Genomic DNA, 18,561 nt, shown 5'->3' with positions numbered 1-18,561 from the left:
AAAGAGCCACACTCAAAGGGCCAAAGAGCTGCACGTGGCTTGCGAGCCTCGGTTTGCCGACCACGGCCCTAGACAAAGGGATGATTCCAGGTGGACAGAGTAGGGGAGTGGGGGCATAATTTCAGTTTTGGTTATTTATCTTATTAATGAACCAAAGCCATTTCAGGTATTCCAAACTCAGTTTACTCTAGTAATCAGGCACAGTGTCATAGCTAGTATGAATTACTGTGGAATTATTTGGGGCCTGGGAATTTTGGCAAATAGTTGGAAAAGCTTACGGATCTGTTCCTTAAGGAGAAACTGTGACCTGTCAGTGCTAGTGCAGGTCTACCTTGGTATTCTTGTCTCCGCCACTATTCTCACTTTAGAACTGTGATAGCTCATTCGTAGTCCTGCCAGTTCCTAGCAGAACAGGAATATCATTTTAGGGGGATGTTTAATTAATAAACACTCCCAGGTTCCCAGCATTTGGAAAACACATTTATAAACCATGTACATTGTCAAAGACACTTGGTTTTCTATATTTTTGAGTTAATATTTCCAGAGGCACGGGAAGTGGAAAAATGGGCAATTTAGTTAAGAATTAAGTTTTATTTAGTTTTACCTAGACAACTGGTAAACTTATCATCATTATATAGAAAAGTTTTATTTATATTATATTAATATCTCATTTAAGTGTTTACTTTTTACTATAGACTATGATCTACTCACATAGGACCTAGAAATAGTACTGAACTTTTTTTTACTAGACTCTCACCTAGTTGAAGAAAACAGTGGCTAGAAAAACAAAAGGATATGGTAGATCAAGAAATGTGGTTTGTATTTTTGGTTAATGATTATTTACTAGAAAATCTGTAGAAAGTGTTGCCATCTTGACAAAAACCGTATCTTTCTCAATACAATTTTTCTTTAAAAATTGATTAACTCTTGATTACTGTGATAAAGAAGGACAGGAATAGTAAAATGAAAATTTGCTGGTAGCTCTACATCTCTTTTTAGTATGGCTCACATACTAAGTATTACTAAAATTTTTCCAGAGCAGTAGAAAACTGAAAAATGTAACTTGAGTTTCATAACCTGAGGTAGAGATACAGATGAATAGGAAGTAGGGAGAAAAACCTCAAGTCTAAAAGCCTTCAGTCTAATTAGCTTTTAACAGTAGATTTCAAGTAGAATTTATCTCATATATAATATTTGAAAAAGATGTTCATTATTATAGACTTATACTTGTAAAATATATGCTTTCTTCTAATGAATGGATATCAAGCACTTTGAAAGGTCTAAGATTTTTACTCCACTTGCAAGATAACAAGTCATCAAACCACAGTTTCATGCTGGTATATCACATGAAACTCCTGGATCAGAGATAAAGGACACTTTATTGCTCACAATAATAGTACCTAAGGCAGTGATGGCGAACCTTTTGAGCTCGGCTGTCAGCATTTTGAAAAACCCTAACTTAACTCTGGTGCCGTGTCACATATTGAAATTTTTTGATATGTGCAACCATAGTAAAACAAAGACTTACATTTTTGACATTTATTTTATATATTTAAATGCCATTTAACAAAGAAAAATCAACCAAAAAAATGAGTTCGCGTGTCACCTCTGACACGCGTGTCATAGGTTTGCCATCACTGACCTAAGGTATCAGTTTTCTGTGGGGAGAGGGGGCGCCCTCATTTCCCGGGCACCATTCCTACTGGGTGAGGTAGAGAGGGGGTAGATGCAGAGAGGGGTAGATGCCGCCTTCACACTCAATGGGCTGTGTAAAGGATAGGAATTCTGAACCTGGGAGTTCCTGTCTTTTATCACCGGCGGTGAGCTTGCTTGCCCTTTGCTCAACAGGGGACAGAATTTGTTCCAAGGGGAGTCAAGGCCTTAGCAGTATTGAGTTAATATTTCCAGAGGCATGGGAAGTGGAAAAATGGGCAATTTAGTTAAGAATTAAGTTTTATTTAGTTTTACCTAGACAACTGGTAAACTTATGGAAACCCATGGAAAACTGTCTCTCAACAATGGGTCTGAGCTGAAATTTTTGCTTAAAACTTTATTTGTGATGCAAAGTAATGATGTAAACAAGATCACAAGAGCAAATGTTTAAAATACTTAGAAGAACTAAGTTTAAATATTCTACTTTTGCAGCACCAAATAATGCATAATTTAAGAACTTTCCAACACTTTACATTATTGAAAATAAATTAAGCACTTTAACACTTTAATTAGGATAATTCGCTATTATGCTACATGTTTTTGAAGTGAATAAAACTTTACTTTGAAAACACTGAATTTAAACTCTTAACCAATTTATACTGTCTTTCCTGTTTTTACTCCATACAGGGAGGTTTTTAGTCAGTAAAACACAAATTTCATATTTACACCAAACCAAAGTGAACCATTCTTAGAGAACCACCATCTCCAATTTCCTGAAAGCAAACAAATAAAAATAATTAAAAACATGTTTAAGCAGAGAGTAAAATTAAGCAACTTTATATTTATATTTTTAATATCTTTACTTTGAATATTTAAAAACAGTGAAATAAAAGTTTAAAATGCATTATACATGCAAACAAGAGAACTGTATGTTTATCTTACTCTTAAATTTTGACACAGCATTCGTAAAAATCAGTGAAGAAAAGTAATATGTGAGGCATGAAATAGCAAAGGAAGGAAAGGCTGTTAGTTGAAACTTGGAAGCATCTGAAGGCTCCTACAATGAGAAGTTGCAAACTGTGGGTAATCATTTCTGATGCCACCTATTTGACTTTACAATACTGTCTGTTCTACAGGTCCTATACAGCATATATTTCTTAATTTTGATGTTTTACTAAGTATTTAACAGTGGCTCTTGAGGTAATGGTTCATAGAAAAGATAATGTTTTTATAAGCCCTACATAAAATTTTACGAAGCTGCAAAGAGCTACTAACAAGAAACTTAACCTTTTCTCATTTCTTTTTCTTTCTCCCCCAAAAGGATTTTTTATTTTTTAAATTAAATTTATTGATGTGACATCAGTTAATAAAATTATATAGGTTTCAAGCGTACAATTTTGTGATACATCACCTGTATATTATACTGTGTGTTTACCACCCAAAGTCAAATCTTCTTCCCTCATCATATATTTGACCCCAGTTACCCTTTGCTACTCTCCCAGCCCCTTCCTTCTGGTAACCACCAAACTGCTGTCTGTGTCTGTTTTTGTTTGTTTTTCTTGTTTGTTCCAGTTTTATATCCCACACATGGTTGCTTGATGTTTTTCTGACTTATTTTGCGTAGCATGACATTCTCAAAATCCATCCATGTTGTCACAAATGGCAGTATTTCATCTTTTCTTATGGCTGAATAGTATTCCAGTTTATATATGTACCACATATTCTTTATCCAATCCTCTATCGAAGGACACTTCAGTTGTTTCCATGTCTTGACCACCATGAATAATGCTGCAATGACATAGGGGTGCATATAGCTTTGCAAATAAATGTTTTCAAAATTTGCAGGTAGAAGAGGAGTTGCTGGGTCAAAAGGTAAGTGTATTCTTAACTTTTTAAGGAACTTCCATATTTTCCGTAGTGGTTGTACCAGTTTACATTCCCACCAGTAGTGACTGATATGATCGTATGATAGCCACAACCTCTCCACCACTTATTATTAGTCTTGTTGATAATAGCCAGTCAAACAGGTATGAGGTGGTATCTCATTGTATTACCACAGACACCACAGACACCACAGAAAAACAAAGCATCATACTACAGTACTATGAAAGACTGTATGCCACCAAACTCAATACCTAGAAGAAATGGATAACTTCTTAGAAATATATAAACCTCCCTAAACGGAATTGAGAATAACTGGAAAATATATAAAGATGGATCAACAGTGAGGAAATTGAAACAACCATCAAAAACCTCCGAAAAAGTAAAAGTCCAGGACCAGATGGCTTTACTAGTGAATTCTACCAAACAGTCAAAGAGATTTAGTATTGATAGTCTCAAACTCATCCAAAAAATTGAAAAGGCAATATTTTGCCTTCCTAACTCATTTTATAAGGCCAATATAATCCTGATACATAAACTTGGCAAGAATAACATGAAAAAGGAAAATATCTGATGAATACAGATGAAGAAATCACAAACAAAATACTAGCAATCAAATATAAAATACATTAATAATACTGGGAAGTCCGGGCCAGAGCCATCAGTCAAGAGGAATAAATAAAAGGCATTCAAATTGGGAATGAAGAAGTAAAATTGTCACTTTTTGCAGATGACATTATTCTTTATATAGAAAAACCTAAAGACTCCACCCCTAACAAGGATTTTACGATAGGACTAGAGGCCTGATGCATGAAATTCGTGCAAGAGTAGGCCTTCCTTCCCCTGGCTGCCAGCACCAGCTTCCCTCTGGCACCCAGGACCCGGTCTTCCCTCGCAGCCCCAGCTTTGTCCGGAAGGATGTCTGGTCTAATTAGCATATTATGCTTTTGTAATAATAGCACAGTGGAGACATTTAAAAAATATATATTTTTATTGATTTAATAGAGAAAGGGAGAGGGAGAGAGAAACATCAATGGTGAGACAGAAGCATTGATCAGCTGTCTCTTGCACATCCCCCACCATGGGGATCGACCCCACAACCTTGGCATGTCCCTTGACCAGGAATTGAACCGTGATCTCCTGGTTCCCAGGTTAATGTTCAACCACTGAGCCATGCTGGCTGGGCACAGAGCAGACATTTTTGAAAGTTTGGAGATAGCCTACTTAGAGTTGAAATGGTAAAGGAGAAAGGTAAAGAGAGTAGGGCTGAGGATTATACTTAAACTAACATTTCATAATTGGAGACATTTAAAAGTTATTCCTCAAGTTATATCTTGAAAGTTCTTTTTGCTGAGAAGCCTTTCAGAAAGACGTTAAATTACAGTATTTCAAATAGTTGTACCTCAAAAACCCCCACAAAAAACAAGTGTGGCTGGCAAGTAAGGGAAACATGTATGCAAGTGCTTGTGGATCCTGATGTACAGAAAAAAAAACAAAAAACCACACACCTGGAGAATCAGGTAACAATAAGAATGAGTAATTTAATATTGCCTGGGGCTTGTGTGTGCGTGCTGGCTTTAGCTTTCAATTTTATGTTTTTAGCTTTCAATTTTAAAACAAAAAATCATTTACATAAGCACTGGTATTTAAAAAAAACCCCATAAGATCCAACTCATAGTTATAAGCTACTATACCAAAATCTATTTTTTTACACCACTGTAATAGTCATTGAGAAGCCTGGACTTAGCTTTTGGTCTTGTTCAGTAATTGGCAGAGATCCTAGGTAAATCATTTTCCTAATAACTGGATATAATTGTCGCTTGAAGGCCAGACTTTGCATACCCGGGAAGTATCTGTTTCAGCCATATTCTTGATGTTCTGTAGTGCCTTCCTTCTATCCAGGCCTTAATACCTCTCTTACGTTAGGAATGACATTTAAAAACAGTTGGTTAGAGTGTCATCCCGAGGTTACAGGTTCGATCCTCTGTCAGGGCACATCCAAGAATCAACGAATGAATGCATAAATAAATGGAACAATAAATTGATGTCTCTCTCTGTCTCTCTCTCTAAAATCAATGAAAAAAAATAAGATTAAGAAAATTAAATAAAAGCCATCCTATTTTTAAAGAAGACTGCAGAGTATTTCCAAGGAAGTCTGTTTCATGCTGTAACATTGACCAATATTCTCTGTATTTTATAGGAATTTTTGATGATCAATGAAATAATGTATTTTGTATACTCAGTTAATAATTACTAACAACAAAGTATATTCATTAAATAAAATTTGGAAAACATAAAGATACAAAATTTACCGTAGTCCCACCAGTCATATGAAAACTGTGGTTTCAAATACACATGAACCAGTTTCTTTTTTTCCACGTATATGTTTTATTTGTTTTTAAAACAGCAGAAATCATATTGTATTTACAATTCTCTGTATTTTTGGCTTGGGTTTTTTGGCTTCACTTTATTCTTCAATGCTCTCACACAGTCTCTGTTTTTAATGGCTAACTGTTACTTCTTAAATACTATAGTGCTCCTTAGTCATTCCTTTTATTTTTTGTTAAACTTATAGTTTCCATTTTCTTCTTTTTTATAAATAATTCTATGAAAGACACTTAGGCACGAAGTGTTTTCTTTGTTTAGGAGTATTTCCTTGCTATAGAGCTTTAGCAGTGGAATGAAAGGACCAAAATTCATGAAATGGTAGGCCCCTGGGTAAACAGTATAGAAGTGGTGGTTTTGGTTTGTTTCTTCCCTAGTTTGGGAGGAGGTGATTTTGTTTGTTAATAGGAAGTTGTAGTTTCAACAGAGACTGATCTTCATTTGATTAAGTTCTGAAGCTGCACTCACCCTTGACTGAATGGCATGTTAATTCATGCAATAATTTAATACAACAAAAGGGTTTTCCCCAGTCCCTCATTTGAGCTCTCCATATAGTTAAGTGTATATTCTGAGCCACACCCTGTTGCTGTTACCTAATGTTGGGCAATACCAGGTCACTTTTCTTTTTAAATGTATACAAACTTTCGTAAGCAAACTGCAGACAAGTTAAGGTTTGCTTTGCTACAAACTGGATTTTGACCTGTTGCTCATTTAATACAGTCATCTTTTATTAAAAAAATGTAGAAATTGGCAAAAGACCTGAATAGATACTTCTCCAAAGAGGACATACATGTGGCCAAAAGACATATGAAAAGGTGCTCAACGACATTAATCATTAGAGAGATGCAAATTGAAAGCACAATGAGATATCACCTCACACCTGTCAGAATGGGTATTATCAAGATATCAATAAACAACAAGTGTTGGCGAGGATGTGGAGAAAAGACAACCCTGAGGATGTGGAGAAAAGGGAACCCTCATGCACTGTTGGTGGGAATGCAGACTGGTGCAGCCACTATGGAAAGCAGTATATAGAGTTACCTCAAAAAATTAAAAAATGGAACTGCCTTATAACCCAATGCTCCCACTTCTGGAATCTATCCAAAAACCCAAAACACTAATTTGAAAGAATATATGCACCCCTATGTTCATTGCAGCATTATTTACAATAGCCAAGATGTGGAGCAGCCAAAATGCCCATGAGCAGATGAGTGGATGAAAACGGTGGTACATTTATACAATGGAATACTACTCGGCAATAAAGAAAAAAGGAAAGTTTGCCCTTTGAAATAGCATGGATAGACCTGAAGAACATTATGCTTAGTGAAATAGGCCCACCCGAGAACAACAAATACCATATTATTTCACTTGTATGTGGAATGAACAAGATAAACTAACAAAACAGAAACAGACTCAGAACAGACTGATAGCTGTCAGAGGGGAGGGTGGTTGAGGGCTGGTAAAAAAAAAGTGAAGGGATTAAGCAAAAAAGAGCAATGTGAATAGGATTTCTGTCTTTTTTTCAAAACCCTATTTGAGGACATGTTTAGTTTTTTCAGTTTTCTAACACAGCATTCTTGAGTGTGAATCAAGTGCAAGAAATGTTTCTATTTAGATGAATTTACTATTTGCATGTTTTTAAAAAGTCAGTAAGAACAATAATGTTTTAGAATTTACAAAATGCTTTCACATTACCTAATTTGACATAATCCTATGATATTATTTAATACAATTACTCCCATTTTACAGATAAGGAAGTAGGTATACAAAATGTGTGGCAATGAGGAAGAAGGGGCAAGAAACTGGAACTGAGACAGTTTGCCTACAAATCCTTCAAATTCTTTCTATGTTATACCAGTATGCCTCTCAAAGCACTACCATTTCCCTTTTTGTGTCTTAGCCTCCCCAAATTCAGAGCTAAAACTCAGTTTTAATATTGAACATCAATATAGATATGTCCATAGAGAAGACTGGAACAATGATATCGATGATTATTAGTAGTATTAGTAGATATAAGTGAATTTAAGTTTACATACACCATTCTCTATACTTTGGTATAAGTTTGAAATTATACAGAATTAAGTTTAATAATGTATTCCATACAATTAGCAAAGTCCTACCACATACATGGTCACAATAGAGTTTCATGAAAATCCTGTGGTATATGTGAAATTACCTCCATTTTGCAGATGAGGAAGTGGAGGCTAACAGAGATGTAATGATTTTTCCAAACTATAATGCTAGTAGTTGTGGAACTATCTTTCAAACTCAAGTTTCATAGTGAATCAGTTACTGTAATCCACTATGAGTTTTTAATAAAATGGTGAGGCTTTCTCTGACTTACACCTAAGCTTTCTGAAATTGGTCTAACAGGTCATTGATACCGTCTCTCAAAATGAACTTCAATGTAATGTCAGCGGCATAATATGGAGAGAGACCTCACATGCATTGCTTATTAATATTACTCATGGATGTGATAAAAATGATAAGGATTACTTGTCATTATTACAAATCTTTCATTTTTAAACTTAATTCTGGATAATTTCAAACTTATACCAAAGTATAGAGAATGGTGTATGTAAATTGCTATATTACTCATCACCCACTTTCATCAATTATCAACTCATGTGACTTAAATTCACTTATACCCTCTCCCCCAACTGGTTTGGCTCAGTGGATAGAGCGTCGGCCTGTGGACTGGAAGGTCCTGGGTTCGATCCCTATTAAGGGCACATGCCTGAGTTATGGGCTCAGTCCCCAGTAGATGGCATGCAGGAGGCAGCCTATCAATGATTCTCTCTTATCATTGATGTTTCTATCTCTTTCTCCCTTTCCCTTTCTCTCTGAAATTAATAAAAATATATTTTAAAAAAAGCAACAACATCATACAGTATGCTTTTCTCTTGGAATTTAAGATCTTATAAGAAACAGTAATAGAAAGTGTTTTACCTGTCCTATGCAGTCTTCTCTTATTTCTCCTTCTAAAGTAAAAGATCACAAGATTAATTATCTTAAAATCTAAAAAGGACCTTAACAAAAATTTTTAACAAAATCTTTTAACATCCTCATTAAACAGAGATATACTTAAAACAATCATAATGTAAACACATTAAAATACTAAAAACTCAGAGAAAGCAATAACCAAACTTCCAAATAGAAATAAAGTAACAATTATTCTACATACATGTTATAGCCAATATCTACACTGAAATCAAATGAACAAACTACGGCTACGTTGTGCCTTTTCTCATTAAAATGGTGCCTTAAAACTTGCATAGCAAGTAAGTTTCATCTACGTGCCAATTCTGGTTGATTAGTGGTGGTTATCCAGGGAATTGTAGAACTGTTGAGAAGTTTTATGAGGATTTATTATTTATTTCCACTTTGCTTAATGGAAAAGAATACTGTATTTGATTAATGGCAATCTGCTCTCAAAGCAGTGATATACCTGCTGTCCCTGGCTTAGAACATCAAAATGATGCTTTTAAAAGAGGCATCCTTCCTTAACTTTATGTCATTAGGCTAAGAGAAAAGAACTGTCATTACGGCCCTGATCTAATGTCTCACTGTTGATGGGTATCAGGCAGACATCAATGTACATATTCTCATTCTTGAAACCAGTAACTGCTGACATTTATAAGTCCCAATACCGTACTCAGTGCATGCATGCATGTACCACCCATCTGGCACTATGCTGATGTTAACTTGCAAGTTTTCTGAAGCTTATCAGCAGCGTTTTATTCCTCCTTGTAATCCTGTCACCAAGAAGTGCCTTGATGATGATGACATTTCTGTAATAGTGTGTTTTCTGTCTGTCTGTATTCTCGTTTAACTGACTAGCTTCTTTACATGATTTTTTTTTTTTAATTCTTTGTCAAGCAGTTCATGGATCTCTTTCTTTGGGGGCACTTACTAGAACTCTATTAATTTCCTTTGATACTGCTGTATTTGCCTACATTTTTGTGATCCTTATAGTCTTGCATTGGTGTCTGTGAATTTGAAGAAGCAGGAACCTCTTCTGTTCTTTACACATTATTTTTGGCAGGTGAAGACCTACTCCTGCCAGGTAACCAGATAGACAGGCTTGCCTCCAGGATGACAGCTGAGCAGGGCCAGGGCCAGGCCACGCGGCTGCTTCCAGTTTCACAGTCACATCCTTGGTGGGCTGGCCTGTTACTTGTGCCGGTGTATCTCACGCCAGGTCCCCAGGTGATTGGGGCTACTTCTGGGTCCATGTTGGCAGGCTTATTACTTGGGGTGCAGATCAGCATGTCTCTCCCCAGGTCCCCTGAGAAGACTACCTCTGAGATTGAGCAATTGGAGCTGGTCATAGGGCTGCTTCCAGGTCCACAGTTGGGCCTGCAGGCAGTGGACCTGCTATTGGGGTCAGACATGATGTGGTTCCTGCCTGCTCCGGGGGGCTGGTAGTATGACCATGAGTGAGTGGGGCAGGAGCTATGATCCCAGGGGGATAGAGCTGTTCCTGGACCTGCAGGCAGGTCTGTATTCTTCAGGCTGCTACCAGCCCAAGTTTTTTTCCTTGGTCTTGGGCTCCACGAGGGTTTGCAACTTCCTATTTGGATTTTGAAGCTCTTGGAGTGACCCTTTTGTTCATGGCTGGTTGCCAATTTAGTGTTTCTGTGGGGGAGTGAGGGGTCTCATTCTGTTATGTTGCTAGTAACCATGAACTTTTAATTTCAACTTTAGTGCTGGCCTTGTTGAATATAATTAACTCTACACTTTTCTTAAAATTCAAGGGAAAACAAACTTAGAGGGAAAATACATTTTTTTTCTACTGAGAATCCCATATCTTTAAACCATTAATACAAAAAAAATCACTTTAAATTGTTTATTCAAGGGCCCATTCTTTATGAGAATCATTCCATTGAAATTGTGACTTCATAAGTGAAAACAGTGTTGGATTGACAGTATTTTGAGTCAGAGATGGGACCATATATTAAACAGGCTTTGTGACATACAGTTAGTAGACCTGTTTGTGTGTGTGTGTGTGTGTGTGTGTGTGTGTGCGTGTGGAGGGGGTGGGGGGCGGGCGGAGAGAAACGTTTGTACTGTTACATGCTTGTCACTATGCAGCACTGCTTTAAAAATTCTTCTCTCTCTCCTATCCACTTCCCTCAGATGCTGAAGTTGCTCTCATGGATTGCCTTCCTGGCCTATCCAGAAGGAAAGGATAGGCATGTGAAGACAGGAAGCCACAGAGAAGGACAAGAGAGGCATGTGGTGTTTGTATTGCCATCACATACCCCTCTTGTCCTTCTCTGTGAGTACCTTTCTTCTAGATTTTGCATTCCAACGTCTGAAAGATTTAGTTCAGCAGCATTGGCCCATTATCAGAGGGAAAGGTAAGGAAATGAATAGGCCAAGCTTAGAGTCATCTTTAGGGGACAGTGAAAACTTTCAAATAGTAACTACCTTTGTCCCTTCACAGCTAGTAGTCTGTGTGTTACTTGTGCCTCCATTTTCTTAATATCTCATGTGATTGCTTTTGCATGTTGCAATTGTACTTTGCAGGCCACCAACTCAGCTGGACTGGAGGTGATTACTGTGTTACTTAATTTTTTTTTTTTAGGGAGTATATTACATGAATGCCTTATGTTATCATACTATGTACATTTCTTTCTTATTGAATTGGGCAAAAATCACGCCACTTTTCTCAGTGGCCTTCAGAGCCTGGTTTCTCAAAGTGTAATCTCTTGGCCAGTAGCATATACATCACTCGAGAGCTTGTAGAAATTCAGAATTTTAGGTTCCCCCCAACCTACAGAATGAGAATTAATATCGTAATAAGATCCTCACGTTTATTTGTATATTCACTAAAATTAAGTTTTTGTTATAAGCAGCTATTTTGCATGATACCAACCTAGTCCCCGTCTTATAGCAACCCAACTACAAATGCCCAGGCCTTTCTTATTTTCATTCATTTACTGAATGCGCTCGCCAGGTATCATCCCGTTTTTCTGTTACACTTTTGAATGCTTTGGGTACCGTGGGTACCATTACCTTCCTTAAAACAGGCCTTACCCATCAAAGGTTCAGCACAGGCGTCTTTCTCAAGTTCATTTCTTCTGTCAAATACTTGTCTGTTGTGTAAGTTGTGTGTTTTTTTTTAATTGGGTCAAGGATAAAAAAGAAAATTATATAGTTAAATATGTTATAGATTTTTAAATATTGAATATTTTCAAACTTCAGAAGTTTTAAAAAATGTAATTGAAAATTTCCTTGGGACCTTTCAACAGTGTAATAATTTAAACACCATAATGTTAAAAACACTGAAAACTGATTTTAATTTTCCCACCACTAAGTATTTCATAGGACATTTTGGAGAGTATTAAATCCAACTTTAATATACAAATAAAATATTTTATACATAATTTTCAAGAATGTCATATAATTTGAATCACACATAATGTTTGTGACTAGCTTCTGTCACTCAGTATAATGCCCTTATATTCATCCAAGATGTTACATGTATCAATAGTTTGTTACATTTTATTGCCGAGTAGTACCAGTTTGTTTATTCACCTATTGAAGGATATTTATTTTCCCAGGTTTTGGCAATTATGAGTAAAATGGCTATAAACATGCATGTACAGGTTTTTATGTGACATGAATATTTGCCCTACAGAAATGAAAACTCAAGAATAGCATTGTTTCTCTCTTTCTTGGCATAGAAAGGTATGGGAACCTAGATTTAAAAATAACTGCAGGAGCCCTGGCCGTGTGTCTCAGTTGATTGAGTGTTGTCCTGTGCGCCAAAGGGTCGCCGGTTCAATTCCTGGTCAGGGCACATACCCAGACTGTGGCTTCCATCCCCCAGTTGGGATGTATATGGCAGCAACTGATCAGTGTTTCTCTCTCACATCAGTGTTTCTCTCTCTCTCCCTCTCCCTTCTTCTTTCTCTAAAATCAATTAAAAAACCACACAAAATACTTAATTCTTAAAACAAACAAACAAACAAAAAAACTGCAGGAGATCATATCTGAGAATATGCTTTCGGGGGCAGGGGGTGGGGAAACCCTTGAACTGAATCTTTTAAAAATGGAATTGAAAGGCATAGTAAATAATGACAATTTGAGTAAAAGTAAAAGGTAAAAACATATAGATAAGCTTATTTTATCTTATATAAAATATGTTATAATTTCAATTCTGCATGAATTCTGAGAAGACACAAAGAGTAACTCAGATTGATTAGACGGGTGAGAAGAGGTGCTAGTGCAAAAAAGAACAGCCGACCAGACTAAGAGCATGAGGTATATGGCATCTTTGACTTGACAACAGACATAATAAAAGAGGGTGATTTTTTCAATAAGTATTTAAGGATTTTATTTTTAAGGCTTCTATTAATACTGCACTAATAAACTAATTTTCTTTTACAATTCTTTTAATTTTATTATCCTTGTGGTTTTTGAATGAGGTCTACACAGTTACCCATTTCATGAAACAGTCTTTTTTTTTTTTTAATACGTTTGTATTGATTTTAGAGAGAGAAAGGGAGATGGAGAGAGAGAAACATCTGTGAGAGAGAAACACTTATTGTCTGGGGACTACTGGGGGTCTAACCCACAACCCAGGCAAGTGCCCTGACGGGGAACTGAACCAGTGACTTCCTGGTGCATGGTCTGATGCTCAACCACTGGGCCACACCAGCTGGGCCATGAAACAAGTTTTATGTTTTGTGCAAAATTTTCAGTGTTTTGAAATATGTTTGCATTATATGTTGGTTGTTTACATAGCTGACAATCAGTGAAAGCACTGATGAACTAACAATTAATAGATGAAGAGAAATGCTAGTCTTCACTGGGGAGTAATGGACTAAGTTTACAAGTAGTTCATTCTTTCTAAAAAAATCTTTATTGTTGAAAGTATTAAAGATATCGCCTTCTTTTCTCCACTGATGCCTTCTAGCCTGCACCCGCCCCACCCCAGACCTTCACCACACTACTGTCTGTGTCCATGGGTTATGCATATATATACATATGAGTTCTTTGATTAATCTCTTCTCAGCCACCCAACCACCCAAACCTGCCTTCCCTCTGAGATTCAACATTCACTTAGCATAATACTCTCCAGGTAAAATATTTCACATGATGAGGACTTTAACCACAGTTTTAGATAATAAGTAAGGATGTTCTATAGTTGAAATTTTGTATTTTCAATGCAAAGTTATGAAGTTTGAATGCGCTGAGTTTTGTGGAAGAAAAATACTATGCAAATAGTACATATCACATGAAGTCCACTTATAAAGGATTAAGGTTTCAAAATATATAACATTAACAAGGCTTTGTACATGAAATTATACTTTCATTTGGCTTAGTTAATAAAAAGAATACATTCCAAACCCAAACATTGCCACTTAGAATATATAGATTTTGGAGTTTTGGCTGAGCTATGAATCTGTAAAGCACTTCATTTCCCCAGAGCTTTTCTTGAGACACATTAAAGCAGCGGTTCTCAACCTGAGGGTCGCAACCATCGGAAAACACATATAGCATATCAGATATTTACATTACGATTTATAAGAGTAGCAAAATTACAGTTATGAAGTAGCAACGAAAATAATTTTATGTTTGGGAGTCACCACAACATGAGAAACTGTATTAAAGGGTCGCGGCATTGGGAAGGTTGAGAACCACTGCAGGAACAGGGAAATGTAACTTCTCTTCACAATAAGATTTACTTAGTGGGCCAGAAAGCAAAAATAAGAAAATTCATAGGAGACCAGATTAGGCTGAGAGAAATGGAAATCCTCTTTTTGTTTTTCAGCTCCCATTTGCTTTGTCACATGTTCTTGACCAGCTTTCTTGAGCATAGCCAGAGGTTCAGTGAGAACCTGGAAACATCTCCAGGCTGTCAAATTGCCGATACCCTTTAATTTTTGGTTTAAAAGAGCTTAAGATTGTCTATCTTCTTGGGAAGTATGTTTAAGATTGGCTAGTTTTTTAGTCAGATACTGAGGCTTAGAAAAAGATGTCTCTACTTAGTTTCTAGTTTTACAGGCAGCAAATCATAACACACCTACATGGGAATAATATGAACTTAACCAGTCATAGAAACCTTCCATACATCCCACATTTATTTCAGTTTAAGATGCAGAACTGAACTTCCTAGACATATGCCAGACGTGTTCCTCTTATGCCAGGTTAACAAGAATTGCGAGGCCGAGAGGAACACACAAGGTCAGCTGCGGCTGAGCCGGAAGAGGCGGCAGGCTGCCGGGTTTCCTGTTGGCAGGGGCAGTTGTATGGAGCCAGTCTTCATGAATTATAGTCTGTCAAATTTTTTTTTTTCTGGTAAATCTGCTAGGCATTCTGTTGACAACATTTTTATGTAAATACTGAAAAATTTCATCCATTATATTTATAGGCACACATCAGGATTCTAAATAGAAGGTTATTTTTATTCTAAGTGAAAAAAAAAGTGGCTTAGATGTGAATCAAATAATATTAAGCCAAAATTTAGTAAGTTTTAGCAGTTAAGTATTTTTACTTTAGTCCTAGGATCAATGCTGTTTTCACACTGAATGGTGGTTTTTTTTTTCCTTCTAAAGTGATTTTTGAGTTGTGTAATCTTTTTATTTATTTATTTACTAGAGACCTGTTGCACGAAGAGATTCGTGCAATAGGCCTTCCCTTCCCGTGGCTGCTGGCACCGGTTTGCCTCTGGCACCCAGGAGCCAGGCCTTCGCTCTGTCTGGGCTCTGGCCAGAGTTGGCCCCGGAGCCATCAGGTTTGGCTCTGCCGCTTGGAGCCTACATATGCAAATTAACCACCATCTTTGTTGGGTTAATTTGCATACTCTCCTGATTGGCTGGTTAGCATAGCAAAGGTACAGTCAGTTTACATGTTTGTCTATTATTAGGTAAGATTTATTTATAATTTATATTTTTATTGATTTCAGAGAGGAAGGGAGAGGGAGAGAGAGATGGAAACATCAATGATGAGAGAGAATCATTGATCAGCTGCCTCCTGCACGCCTCCTACTGGGGATTGAGCCCACAACCCAGGCTTGACTGGAATCGAACCCAGGACCCTTCAGTCCGCAGACTGATGCTCTATCCACTGAGCCAAACCAGCTAGGGCTCTGTAATCTTTTTAAATGACTAGGTCAAAAATATGAAAACCAACCATTTAAATAGTGGTAATCTTAGCCACAGAGAAAATATGAAAACAAAGGATTTGAGTAATAATATTAGTGACAGAAAGTATAAGGTCTTAGTTAATTCACATAATGGTGATTTAAAAAAAGAAACCCTACTTCATGTATACCCTAGGTGTTGTAATTGCTTTAAATTAGGAAGTGCCTGATTCTTTTATATATCTAAAATGTCTACACACTAAGTATCATCAGTATGTTCTTTTGTTCATTATATTCCACAAATGAGTGAGATCACGTGATATTTACCTTTCTCTGACTGACTTATTCCGCTTAGCATAATGCTCTCCAGGTCCATCCATGCTGTTGCAAATGGAATACTACGTTGCTGTAACAAGGAAGGAACTCAGCTATATATTCTTATAACCTATATATTCTTATAAAATAAAAATTTATTTATTAAATAAATGTTTATGAAGCTTCTGTTACATACTTGGCACTTTTCTAAGTCCTGGAGGTCGCAGCAGTGAATAATAAAAACAGAAAAGGCAAACATTTAACCCCCATTTGGTTTATATTCTAGAAAGTTTGTTTATAAACTTAAGTGCAGTACAATCTATTCAAAACCAGTTTTCAGTTGTTTTCTGCATGATATTTAGTTTAAATGAATATAGTTTACTGTATTATGGGCTACCCAGAAATTAAAATTTCATTTTGTGACTTGTAAGCATATGAAGAATGTAAACAGTCATTGGGAAGGATTTAAACTTAAGAGAACATTTTATAGAGTAGGCTGATATTTTATGGTTCATTCATTTCTGGATGGAATATTTGTTGAATGCTCACTGTGGTTGGTACTGGGTTGGATGATGTGGATATAAAAGTGAGCAAAAGCAGACACACCCTTAACTACATTAACTTATGTATTGAAAATAGCTGCTCTGTGCTACACCAGAGCTGAGTAATTGCATAAGGCTCACAAGCCCAAAATATTTACTCTTCTAGATATTTGGGAAAGTTTCTCAACCTCCACTCTGCTCATTAGTTTCTCCTTTTATCTTTATTATTTCATTCCTTTGGACTAACTTTGGTTTAGTTTCTTGTTATTTTTTAGAATTACTGAATTAGAATTAGTTCACTTATTTTATTTTTGATAAAAGTATTTAGTGTTATCACTTTTACTCTGATCATTACTTTAAATATGTCCCATAGATCTTATATGTAGTGTTTTTATTAGAATTATTTTTTAGAAGTTTTATGTTACAGTTTTCTCATTCACCCAACTAATGCTCTTTGTCTCTTAACTTTTTATCAGGTGATTTGCTTATTGGCATTTTTAACTCCCACCGGCATACAACAATCGGTGAGCTTATTCTGCTTTTCTCTTTCACTCTTTGTACTCTCATTTTTCAGCTGTATCATTTATACTTAACCACAACATATAGTATCTGTACACAAGTCTTCCATACTGATTCACTGTTTATATGTATTGAAATGTTCACAATCAGTCCTTTGCTGGTTTTTTTCTGAGTCATGTCATGGTTGGGTGAAGTACATTCCTCTAGTACATTCCTCAAGAAGGTTTATGAAAACTGTTTTCCTTTAGCCTTTGTACTCGGAGCTGGTTCACACTTTGTTTGAGTTTTTAAAAACTGCAGCTCCACTTTTGCCTTGCCTTGTATTTTATTTTTGAAAAGGTTAATGCTAGTTTAATTCTTCTGCTTTTATAAGTTACTTGATCTTTTACAAGGAAGCCTTGAAGATGTTTAAAATTAATCAGTGGAATCTAAGAACTTCATTAGGATATGTCTTAGAACTAATTATTCTAATGTAAATTTTCTCAGGTACCTGTACGATCTTTCTTTTTTCCTTTTTTAATGGTTACAAAATAACATTTTTATTTTTTAATCACATTAATTGAGGTGGCATTGGTTAATAAAATTATATAGGTTTCAAGTGTAGAATTCTGTGATACATTATATGTATATTGCATTGTGTGCCTATCACCCCAAATCAGGTCTTCTTCCATCACCGTATATTTGAGCCCCTTATCTCTTTATTAACACCCCCACCCCCTTCCCTCTAGTAACCACCATACTGTTATCTGTGTGGATGAATTTTTTGTTTTTCTTGTTTGTTCATTTATTGCTTTGTTTTATATCCCACATGAGTGAAATAATATGGTTCTTAACTTTTCCTGTCTGTCTGACTTTGCTTAGCATATTTTCAAGATCCATCCATGTTGTCACAAATGGCAGTGTGTAAATCAAACATATATATATTTTAAAATGTATTTCAGAAACATTTTCCTGGATTATAGTTTTAAATATTAATTCTGATCCATTGTTTCATTTTTCTTCAAGGAATCAAATTATTCAAATCCCATTGCTTCTTTGCCTTATCTCCCATTCTATTACAGCAGGTCCTCGAATAACATTGATTAGTTCAACATCCTTTTGTAATGAGAAAAAAAATTGATTCATGAGTGGGGCTACTGTTTGTATGGAGTTTGCACTTTCTTCTTTTTT

At 36.1% G+C, this 18,561-nt stretch overlaps 1 protein-coding gene across 1 annotated transcript in view; it reads right to left on the bottom strand.

Annotated features, from left to right (window-relative positions):
• Positions 1 to 1,639: 1,639 nt before the first annotated feature.
• WDPCP (WD repeat containing planar cell polarity effector) overlaps positions 1,640 to 18,561 on the bottom strand; it is a 247,997-nt gene continuing 231,075 nt past the window's right edge. Inside the window, exons 16-18 of the mRNA XM_006778547.2 lie at positions 11,962 to 12,020; positions 8,869 to 8,900; positions 1,640 to 2,426 (exon numbers count right to left, since the gene is read on the bottom strand). Coding sequence (XP_006778610.1) covers positions 2,376 to 2,426; positions 8,869 to 8,900; positions 11,962 to 12,020 — 142 coding nt within the window. The 3' untranslated portion in view covers positions 1,640 to 2,375. The remainder of the gene's footprint in view (positions 2,427 to 8,868; positions 8,901 to 11,961; positions 12,021 to 18,561) is intronic.

The sequence above is a fragment of the Myotis davidii genome, unplaced genomic scaffold, assembly GCF_000327345.1.
Source record: "Myotis davidii unplaced genomic scaffold, ASM32734v1 scaffold6, whole genome shotgun sequence".
In the NCBI taxonomy this organism is placed as follows: domain Eukaryota; kingdom Metazoa; phylum Chordata; class Mammalia; order Chiroptera; family Vespertilionidae; genus Myotis; species Myotis davidii.
The sequence above is the reverse complement of the archived record's forward strand: the minus strand, read 5'-3'. Positions and strand labels throughout refer to the sequence as shown.